Source organism: Manis pentadactyla, chromosome 4 (assembly GCF_030020395.1).
Source record: "Manis pentadactyla isolate mManPen7 chromosome 4, mManPen7.hap1, whole genome shotgun sequence".
Classification (NCBI taxonomy): domain Eukaryota; kingdom Metazoa; phylum Chordata; class Mammalia; order Pholidota; family Manidae; genus Manis; species Manis pentadactyla.
The window spans coordinates 135816070-135827409 of record NC_080022.1 but is presented as its reverse complement, the minus strand read 5'-3'; the positions used below and the strand labels follow the sequence as shown (position 1 = coordinate 135827409).

General features: G+C 49.6%; 1 protein-coding gene across 3 annotated transcripts; it reads left to right on the top strand.

The window, feature by feature from the left end:
• Nucleotides 1–3296: 3296 nt before the first annotated feature.
• TNFSF12 (TNF superfamily member 12) lies at nt 3297–11226 on the top strand. Of its 3 annotated transcripts, none has more exons than XM_036896041.2 (7): nt 3297–3583; nt 3721–3771; nt 4308–4386; nt 5077–5130; nt 5215–5250; nt 10022–10146; nt 10383–11226. In XM_036896041.2, exons 1-7 carry the CDS (start codon nt 3425–3427, stop codon nt 10632–10634), a joined length of 756 nt encoding a protein of 251 aa, XP_036751936.2. In that variant the 5' UTR covers nt 3297–3424; the 3' UTR covers nt 10635–11226. The 3 variants fall into 3 exon arrangements, with proteins under 3 accessions (XP_036751936.2, XP_036751937.2, XP_057356933.1); XM_036896042.2 differs by having other exon boundaries at nt 3300–3583; nt 3724–3771; XM_057500950.1 differs by lacking the exons at nt 3297–3583; nt 3721–3771 and adding an exon at nt 4001–4072.
• The last annotated feature ends 114 nt before the right edge of the window (nt 11227–11340 follow it).

Genomic DNA, 11340 nt, shown 5'->3' with positions numbered 1-11340 from the left:
ATAAATTATACTACTTTTCCTCTAGGTTTTTCTCAGGATGGAAATTCTGCCTAGAAATTCTTTGCCAATCAGGCTAGGATACACCAACTGAAAGGCTTCAGTTAGGGTGGGGAGGTTGATGGTCAACTGTTTGACTGTGGGTCACCCCAAATAGTAGAATAAGAAACATTTATTCTGGGCCAACAACATGCCTACGAGAAACCTTAACTTCCCTCAGACAATTAGTTCAATTTCTTCGGAGACAAGATGTCTAATGGAAATGCGTTCTGAGTGAGGAAAGGCAGACAGATCATCAGCCGATGCTGTTGACCTGTCTTGCAGGCTTTCACTCATTTCCAGTTTTTCAGTCCCACCTCTCCCACTCCCCTTTGCCTGCTGATCGAGGACATTGTCTCTCCTCAGCAGCCTAAACATCTAGGCTTGGCTAACACACTCTCCTCCATCTTTGCTCTCTTACTTCTTTTTGGATTCTCCACTTTTATTTCATTGTGATCGGAAACAAAGGAGTATGCCTGGCCCGGAATCAGTTATCCTGTTTTATGTCTAACTGTTCCACACCTCCAGAGCCCTGATAGACAGAGGCTTATGGTAATGGCTCATTCATCAAGCTCAGTGGAAACTGAAGAATATTTACTGACTATAAGGGTTATGTCTCAAACATAGGACTTGCGTGTTTGTCTCAGAGCTCTTGCTTCAAGGGCCTTGGCCTCAGAGCTGGTAAATTGAAGAAGGAAACTGTGCTACTCCAAAAAAGCCCAAGCATTGTCTCTGTGTGGATCAGGCTTTTGCAGTTGGGGAATCTCTCTGGTCGCCTGAAGGAAGGGGGTTTATGGCAGTGACAGATCCCATAGCTGACAAAATCAAGACCTTCCTCACTGAAGGTTGGATGAGAAGAGCCAGGTTCTTTGAGAACTACACACAAACCCTCTTTAGGTTTTCTTTAGTTCTTCACCTGGCTCAGACAAGAGTCTCTGGTACCAGTTTGCATCTCACTCTTCCTTCCTTGACTTTTTCTTCTGTTTTTGACTCTTGCTCAGGAGTGTCACAAAATCCTTTTCCACTGCATCATTCTTTTCTTCATGTCACTTCTATGCCCTCAAATAACCGTAACCATGGCTATTAGGCACAGGATAATGCCAGAGAAAGCCTTGTATCAAGGGAAAAGGGAAAATCACATGCTTGAAGTAAAATTAAATTGAAATCAATGTCATTAAGTTATGTAGATCCTGAAAATGATCAGAATTCCTTCCATACTTTCCACCAAAGTCTCTTGGGCTTTTTCCTCCTCCTTGTATTAAATGTCAACCACTAGAATCCCAAATCAAGCTTTTGTCCATTCAGTCATTCAAGAAATATTCATGTCAACATGAATATAATCAAGTCATTAAGAAATAAATATGGCTGTTTGCCAGACACTGCACTAGGCTCCAAGCATAAACAGAGGACAAGACAAATATGAGCTTTCAGTTTAATCAACCAACAAATGTTTATTAAGCATCTATTATTTCCAAGCCATTGCTGTAGGTCGAGAAAACACATACCCTCACATAGCTTACGTCTACATTAACGTCACATAGCTTACTGTCTTCATTGGCACAACTGTTATTCCAAGAGACTTTCACCCAAGGAGATGAACGTTACAAGTTAACTTTATTGCTTATTCCAGGATCTTCCTGAAAGCATCAACAGAAAGCATCAACTAACAATTTGTACCCTAAGACCGTGTGAACCCTTTACCTCAAAATCTTCACTTTGCTGTGTTCACTCTAAGTGATTACCATGACCCTTACCCAAACCTAATCAGCTTTGCTTTTCTACCAGCACTGGAAAACCCTGCCTTAAACCATACTTCAAAGTCTCAAAAACATGATGGCCTTGCCCATCTTCCTTGTGAGGCATTGTCGGACTGTCAAGCGGTAAGCAATAAACTTGGCTTTGTCTTATCAGCAGATTGTTCTAAGTGATATTGGGGAGTCAGCACTTGGCTGTGTGCTGGAAACATAGTAGTGAATAAGGTTCTCATAGAGTTTACACTCTAGAAATAGACAATATGCAGATAAAGCAGGAAACATGTTTTGTATTTTATAATGTAGACGGGGAGATAGTAGCCAAGTATTTCATTACAAATTGTGATAATTAAAAAAGAAACAAAGGTACCTGAATAGAGAATGAGGGCAGTGGGGTCCTGATTAGAAAAGATATCTGAAAAACTCTCTGCAATGACTTCAGCTGGAGGTGAGGGTGGTCTGAGTGCTCCAAGTAAGGGAAGTAACAGATGCTGAGACCCTGAAGCAGGAAATCAGTTCAGCAGGTTCCAGAACAGAAAGGAAACCGGCCAACTGGAGGCGTGTAGTGGGGGAGAAGGCAGAAATAAGAGCTGTAAAGTAGAAGGCTCTCCGCATAACTTACCTTATTAAGAACCACTGCTTTACCTTAATTATTACTCTTGCAACAGAATTGTTTTCTAATACTTTTTATTGCAACTGTGCAGAAATGAACATTACAGGTAAATGAACTTTTTCTTACTGTTTACAAAAGCGTTTTCATGGCAAAAGGGGTCCAGCTTTTACCAAATTTATTTATAGGGCCCTTACAGCTCTCTTAAACTCTCTTAAGCCCTATTATTAACTGAAGTGGTCTGTGTTGTCCAGAGAAGTGCATTTGGGGAACACACTGACTTGGGGGCGGAGGTTCTCTGGGACACTGGCTGGCGAAGATTCCTCTCTCTAGCTGCCCGACGCTGGAGTGTAAAATCAACTATCAATTGATGTGCTGAAAGAAGTGAAAACATGACCCGCGTTAACGATGTCCTCAGGCTCTTTTCCAGTTACTGGCAGGAAAGTGTCGTCTTTAGGGGCAGCTAATAAAACCCCAAAGCGCCAAATGTGTCTTGGCTCCAATCATGTTGACCAGCCATGCACTGTCCCGTCACCTTGGTCTGGCGCCCTAAATTAGGAGCCCGGCTTGGGCAGGACGAGACCTGTAGGGTCTGTATTCCATGGGTAGCGCAGCTTCACCACCCGCGCACTGGACGGGGTGGAGTTTCTGCTCATTTCTGCTTTCGCTCCCCTCTCCGGCCCTCCGCATGGAGAGTATCGGCTGCACACCCCATCTAGGCCGGCTGCACATTCACACAAACATCGCCCCGACTTTTACACGCTCAGTTGCAGTGTGCCTGTCCGTCCAGGGTCGCTCGGTGCTCCGAAATGGGCGAGGCGCGCACCCCGCTCCGTGCACAGCGCGGTGCCGGCCCCGAGTTTAATCACACAAACAGTGTCCGGCTTCCTGTCCTCATCCCCCCCTCCCGCCGCGTTTCCCTTGCCCCTCCCTCTCCCCAGGCCGATCCGCCCGCCCGCTCCCCCTCCCCCGATCCCTTGGGTCCCGGGATGGGGGGGCGGTGAGGCAGGCACAGCCCCCCGCCCCCATGGCCGCCCGTCGGAGCCAGAGGCGGAGGGGGCGCCGGGGGGAGCCGGGCACCGCCCTGCTGGCCCCGCTAGTGCTGGGCCTGGGCCTGGCGCTGGCCTGCCTCGGCCTCCTGCTGGCCGTGGTCAGCCTGGGGAGCGGGGCATCGCTGTCCGCCCAGGTGAGGCCCTGCTGCACACCCCTCCCTGGGCAGATGGGGAGCGGATCCTGCGGAGCAGCTGATGGGGCCGGGTGGGCTGAGGGTGGAGGGTGACATGTCAGGTGGAGGAGGACAGGGTGACGCTGCCTCCTTCCCAGCAGGAGCCTTCCCAGGGGGAGCTGGTGGCAGAGGAGGACCAAGACCTGTTGGTGAGTGGGTGTGGGTGCTGTCTGCAGGCTGCTGGGCATGGGAGGAGTGTGCGAGCGGAGGGTGCAGGGTGTGCCTTGGCTGGGCCAGCTGTGTGTGCACTAGCTGTGCGTGGGTAAGAAAGAAATAGGTTAACAACTGTGTGTGTAAGGGCTTTGCGCCGGGTTTGTGTCACCTGAGCACAAAGTGTTCATTGGCTGCTGGCGAAGTGGGAGTGTGGGCATGGGAGACTGAGGTGGAAGAGGGATGCTGGCTGTGCGTGCAGGTTGTGGGCGTGCGTGCCGTGTGCCAGCTGTGTGCGGGGTCTGTGCTGGTTCTGGGGGGTGGCTGGGCTCAGCAGGGTGTGGGGGCTGGGGCCTGACCCTGGAACCTTGCCTCCCGGGGCCCCAGCCACTCTTGCCTGGGGGGCTTGGTCCCTCCCTAAGGCTTCTGTGTCAGTTGCTGGTGGTGCCTCTCCTGATGGGCCCCCTGTCGGTCTGTGATGCCTCTGGGAGTCCCTGACAAGACCCTGGTTTAGCCCTGCCCTTAATTCCCCTAGGAACTGAATCCACAGACCGAGGAAAGCCAAGATCCCGTGGTGCCTTTCCTGAAACGACTAGTTCGGGCTCGCAGAAATGGTGAGCACCCCTTAATCCCAATTCAGGAATAATAATAGTGGCTGGTCTCTGGTGACTTCTGAACTCATTATTGCTTTTGTTCATCATAACAGCCCCATAGGAGTGAGCAGAACAAAAAAACCTTATCCTCACTTATGGATGGAGAAACTGAGGCACAGAGAGTAAAGGGGGGGCTCAGAGTCATGTAGATAACCTGTCGAAACTCAAACCTTGAATTTTGACCCTATCTCTGAAATTCCTTCCATCACATGGACCTGCTTCTAATTCAGACCTTACCCCAAATATGAAAGAGGGATGGCTAGGAGTTGGGAGAACTCCTGGGGTCCTAATGGAGACAAGGTGGGGGAGTCAGAGGCCTGAGACTCAGTAAGCAAAAAGACTTAAGCATGGGATGACCATGTGACCAGACACCAGGGTTGCATGAGACTGTCCTGGCTTACCACTGCTATCTTAGTGTGGTTATTAATAGCACCGCTGTTGCTCTCAGAAGCCTCCCAGTTTGGATGATAAATTATATAGTCACTCTGCTTATGGAGGAAGATAAGGTCTGAGGTGCTGAGGCCAGGAGTCTGGGCAAGAATAAGGATGCTTAGGTTCTGAAAGGGGAATGGTTCTGAGGGAGTGGCTTCTGGCCACCCTGATGGTTGGGGGCTGGGCTGCTTTGCCCATCTGTTTTTCCTTGATTCTCAGCACCTAAAGGACGGAAAACACGGGCTCGCAGAGTGATTGCAGCCCACTATGAAGGTGGGTGATGGGTGAGCCATGCCCAGGGAGGAGGGGTGGCAGGGGGCAAGGCAGGCCTTACCAACCCTTTCCTGTGTCTTGCAGTTCACCCACGGCTGGGACAGGATGGAGCACAGGCGGGTGAGACCCCCATCCCCACATCTGAGCCCTCCCTGGACCCCCACAGCACTGTCTCCTGGAAGGGGGCTCTCCAAACTTTCACTTCCCGCCCTGCTCTCTGCCTTCAGCCTTGGAAGCCTCTAAGCCAGTTCAGGAAATTTCTCAGGGCTTGGTTCTCTCTGCTCCAAGACATGGACTTTCTCTGTGATTCAGGCATAGGACTCCAGGCAGTTCCTCCTCTGCTCCCAGAACCCTGGGGCACCAAATCACCAGCTCCGCTTCCCCTTCAGCCCTCACTCTGCTCCAAGAAGCATCCTTCATTCTTTCTTTCCCCTCCATATTCCACGAGTCTTCATGCTCTGATCAGTTCTCTCAAAATGTTTCTGGTTTCTACAGTTCTTTTCCATCCCTCTCCTACCTCCCACTGAGCACCAGGACCTCAGAACCTCAAACCCAGTCTCTAGCGCTGTCTCCATTCCACAGTCTCCCCTCCCCTCTGCTTTGTCCCACCTGTGTTAACAAGCAAAGTCCCACAAACCTCTTTCATGATCCCATTGCTTCTCTGCGTTGCTTCCTGCCTCTTTCCCCTGCATACTCTTATGTAGTCTCCATATTTTTGGGGCTGACATCCTTTCCAACCAATGTGACTCTTCTGGACTTTGAACCTACTGTTTCCTCTCCTGGAATGTCCTTGCATGTGATAAGCCAAGAGACAAGACATGAGGGTGGCTTGGTCTAGGTGGCTGGCAGCCGACATGGACATAATTAGATGGATTCAGCCTTTGAAGAGAGCACTTGATTGTGCATTGGATGGTCGAAATGACTTCTAGATTTTTAACTTGGGCAGGTTTGGGAATAGTGACACCACTTACTAAGATGGGGTTAAGCAGGGAAGAAATAGGTTGGGAGGTGTGTAAAAATTTAACTTTGAGATCTAACGGTAAATAAGTGGCAAATAATAATAAACAAGTGAGTTCCACAAATAGATGGCTGGACACTGCAGACTATCTCAGGCTAGGTCAGGACACATAAAGTCAGGGTCATGGCCATAGGGATGGTATTTAAATCTATAGGATTGAATGAGACACCAGGAGAAAGAAGGGCCCCAAGAGCAAAGCCTGGAGGTTCGTGGATGTCTAGAGGTGGAGCAGAGGAAGAAGATCCATCAGAGAGTGAGAAGCAACCAGAGAGAAGGGAAGAAACCCAGGGAGGGTCCTGGAACCTAAGAGAAGAAGGCTTCACGAAGGAGGGAGTGGCTGTCTGTGGTGAATGCAGCTGAGAGGTCATGTGAGATGAGATCAGAGAAATGACCACTGGGTTTGGTAATGTTAAAAGTCAACTGATGACCTTGACAAGGGCAGTTTCAGTGGTGTGGTCAGATGGAAGCTAGCTTGGATTGGGCTAGAAAAAATGGGATAAAGGAACTGGAGACAGTGACAACCTTTTCCAGAAGTTTCTCTGGGACAGAAGCAGAGAAATGGGCTAGTAGGTGAAGGGGGATGTGGATCAAAGAAAAGTTCAGTCCTTTTAGCAATAAGCAATACCACATGAATCTTAGCTAAACAGTTGTTGGGTGTTTAATCTCATCTAATCCTTGCAACAGTTCTAAAAGGAAGATACTCTGATCATCTCTGTTTCACAGATGGAGGTTACTTAACTTGTCAGAAGTTATGACAATACTGAGTGGGGGAGCCAGGATTTGAACCCAGCTAGAGTGTACTGTGTACTAGACATGGTCTGTGTGAGAGGTGATTGCTGGTGAGGGTCAGAAGAACCTGCAGGGCACCGTCCAAGAAGGTGGGAGGGGATGGGCTCCAGATAAGAGAGAGGCAGAGCATTCCATTATAAGAGGGTCAATGGAGAACATTACGTAAGGGAGCCCTTGCTGATGACTATTAGGTCCTCTGCAGAATGAAGGAGATAGGGGCAGAGGTCTGAGGAGAGATAGTACAAAATCCTTGTCTTGGTGAGTGCAAAAGTAAGCTTATAGTGGGGAAAGTAAGAGAATTGCCAGGCAGTAAGGAATGTCCATTTGAGGTCTGTGATTGTGCAACTGATTGACACCATGGTCCTGGGCGCACCATGACCTTAGGCACAGCCTTCCTGCCTTCACCTTGGAAGCCCATAAGCCAGCTCAGGAAAGTTCTCTGTGCTTGGTTCTCTCTGCTTCCAGACATGGACTTTCTCTGTGACCCAGGCATGGGACTCCAGGCAGTTTGCTCAAGCTGGTTCTGGAGCCAGGAATGCCCTCCCTCTTTCTCTGCCCCTACTTTTCAGGCCCCAGGCCATCCTTCCTTCCTCTGTATGGACCACTTATTCTACAAGTTACCCAGACATTCATTCATTCATTGGCTCAACACACATGTACTACACATCAGGCTAGGTGCCCACAGTGAATAATACCCAGACCTATTTTCAAGGCATTCTTTCTAGAAGAGGAGACAAGCATATAAATTATAAATTACAGTATGCTAAGAAAAGAACAATAATGCAAGTAGCCAGACATACATGTGGCATAGAGGAAGACAATTTTACAACAGAGTCAGGGACTCCTTCCCCAAGAAGGTGTGGGAGTTGAAGCAGGAGTGTGAGATGGACAAGGGGTCAAGGATGTTCCAGGTAGAAGGAATCACTCATGCAAAAGCCCTTAGTTTACTAAGATGTAATGAGGCTGGGGAATGGTAAGAAGCTCGGTGTGGCTGAAGGACAAAGTGCTAGAGGACAGGGTGGGGCATGAGGCTGGAGAAAATATGGGAGCCAGGCCACAAAGGGAATCTATCTGGCTCTTAGTGTGAGGTCAAAGCAGGGAGAGGCAGGCTCACTTGTGCATGTTAGAAACATCACTCTGTGGCTATCAGTAGGGAATAAACCGGAGCAGGCAAGATTGGAAATAGGGAGTCCAACAAGGAAGGAGGCAAAGAAGGGTCCCAGGAGAAGTGGCAAAGGCCAGACTGGAGGTCTCAGGACCAAGCTATTTAGGTGGCAGAATCAATGGGAACTGGTGATTGGGAAATAAAGTTGGTGAAGGAGAGGGAGTCTCGGGTGCCTGGCTGTAGGAAAATATGTGCTAAGTGTGGAATGAAGACAGGAAAGCAAGTTTAGGATGGAGGCCCATGCTTCATTTTGGTCAGGATGAGTTGAGGTGCCCTGGGGCTATTCCGATGGAAGCTGTGAGCAGGGTGCGGAGGAGCAGGAACTCGCAGGCCTGGAGATTCAGATGGAGTCTGTGGGGTAAAGGCTGAGGTAACCTATATGTGGGAATAAAAATGCCCAGAAAACAGTTTGTTTTCCTTGAGAAAGTAGCAAGGACAGAGCCCTTGGGTTGGCAGAGGATGAGAGACTGGGGAAGGCAGCTGCGAGGCTGCTGAGATGCAGCCAGTGAGGCCCAGGAGAGTGGTCTGTGAGTCCGAAGAGAGAATGCAGGCCACGTTTGCCTCTTTCCCGCTGTCTTCCCACTGGTGTTTGCCAGGTGCCCACTCAGAGCAGGCCCAGACCCAGGTGCCAGGATACAGTGGTGGATAAGACCATTGTCCCTGCCCTCTTTGGGGAGTCAGACCCCAAATTATCACATACATCAATAAAGCAGACAATTTCCCACGTTGGTGACTGCTCTGAAAGACACAGGTTGCATACTGAAGAGATTAACGGAGGCAGGGAGGGGACTGGCTGTTTGAAACTGGGTAGGCCAGGAGGGTCTCTGTGTTGAGACATCACTGACAGAAGGTGCCAGGCTGGGGAGAGAGTTCTGGGAGTAGGAAAGAGCAGTGAAAAGTTGTGGGACAACCAGCATGCTGTGTGGCAGGGACAGAAAGACCAGGGCGGCTGGAGTCTGGTGAGTTGGACGGATGTCAGATTAGATGGGAGAGGACAGTGCTGATCTGTGCAGGACCTGGGAAACCACTCGAGGTTCTGCTCTGTCATTTTATTGTTTTATTATATTTATGTTTATTGTCATTTTATCATCTTCTTTGCAATTTGCAATTACCCTAGCCCTAGACGTATTTATGTTTTGGTAACAGCTTCATTGAGATACACTGCACATAACATACAATTCACCCATTTAAAGTGTACAATTCAGTGGTTTTTAGTATATCCCCCAGTTGTGCAGCCATCACTACAGTAATTTTAGAACATTTTCATCACCTCAGAAATTCTGTACCCTTTAGCCATTGCCCCTATTTCCCCCACTTCTCCCAGCTCTAAGCAACCACTCATCTACTTCCATCTCACTATACGTTTACTGGACATTTCATAGAAATCACACAGTGTGTGGTCCTCTGTGACTGGCTTCTTTCACTAAGCATGTTTTCAATGTTCATCCACATTGTAGCATTTCTTTTCATGGCTGAATAATATCCCATTGTATGGATATACCACCATGTTCCTTATCTTTCCATTCATCAGTTGATGAACATTGAGTACCACTTTATTATTTTCAATTTTAATAATCTATTGTATGATTTAAGTACTGTATGCATATATTCTCAAAGTAAAGATGCAAATAATACACAAAATATAAAAAGCTCCCATGCTTCTCCAGTCCTGCTCTTTTTGGCAGATGTGACTGGTGACAAGTTGCCCTGTATTGTTCTGGTCATATGCATTGGGTTTCTTCACGTAACTTCCTATTGCACCCTGAGCTCTGTAGGCCATGGCTCCTCCTTGCCCTGGCCTGTCTGTATATCTTCTGGGTAAGGCCGGTCCCAAAGGTTTATGAACTCAGTAGACCCATGGGGAGTGTGAGAAAGTCCTGTAAAGGGACTTTCCCCTATCTCTGAACATCCACATTCAGGTGTGGACGGGACGGTGAGTGGCTGGGAGGAGGCCAAAATCAACAGCTCCAGCCCACTGCGCTATGACCGCCACAGCGGGGAATTTATAGTCACCCGGGCTGGGCTCTACTACCTGTATTGTCAGGTAAGCCCCACCTGGCTCCACAGGTAAAGCAGGAACTTAGAGAGACGGGTTTCGTTTAGTGGGTGGGGGGCAAGGTAAATGTGGGAGGGGGAGTTTGGGATTTGGGCTGGATAGGATACCTGAGTCTCTTAAGAAAATTTAAAATTGAGTCCGGGTAAGCAGAAGCCTGGACTTTGCCCACCCTCTCCCCAACTTCCCCACCTCTCACCCTGTCCTCACCCCCACCCTCCCCTCAGGTGCACTTCGATGAGGGGAAGGCTGTCTACCTGAAGTTGGACTTGCTGGTGGATGACACCCTGGCCCTTCGCTGCCTGGAAGAGTTCTCAGCCACGGCAGCGAGTTCCCTCGGGCCCCAGCTCCGTCTCTGCCAGGTGTCTGGGCTGCTGCCCCTGCGGCCAGGGTCCTCCCTGCGGATCCGCACCCTCCCCTGGGCCCACCTCAAAGCTGCCCCTTTCCTCACCTACTTCGGACTCTTCCAGGTTCACTGAGGGGCCCTGGTCTTGGTGGATTTCCCAGGCCGGGGCTGCCCAGACAGCTCTCCAGCACCCGGGTCTCCTCAGCCTCACCCTAGGCTGCTCCTCCCCCCCAGACCCACCCCTCCCTCTGTAGGCTGCCAGGGCTTGTGCACGTGTTTTCTATGCCACATAAATATCCCCATTCTCCTGACAACTCCCCCTACCTCTGACTCTCCACCTCACTAGCACCCAAACCCGATTTTTCGACGCCCCATTTATCTCCTGACTCCCCTGGCCACAGCCCCCAGGACACTGTTTACTGTACTCTGGGTGAGGATGGGTCCCCAGTACCCCTCTTCAGGTACTAAGAGAGGCTGGGTCTAGGCTGGGAGTTCCCGAATGTGACGGCTAAGAGGACAGGCAAGCTCCGCTCCTGATTCCCTGTGGATTTTTTTTTTTTAAAGGCCCTGCCTGCAGGCTAAGTGCCGGAAGTGGGAGCAATGACGGGAGGGGATGGAAAGTTGAGGGCGGGCTGCATTTTCCCTGTGGATTTTAAAAACAGATATTATTTTTATTATTATTGTGACAAAATGTTGATAAGTGGATATTAAAGAGAATAAGTCATGGTCTCTCTCTTTATTGGGGCTTAGGGAACATGCTCAGGGTAGCTGAGGGCCATGGCAAGCGGGTTTGGGCATTGGGGAGTGGGGTGCAGGGCACCTGGAATTCCAGGGTGACA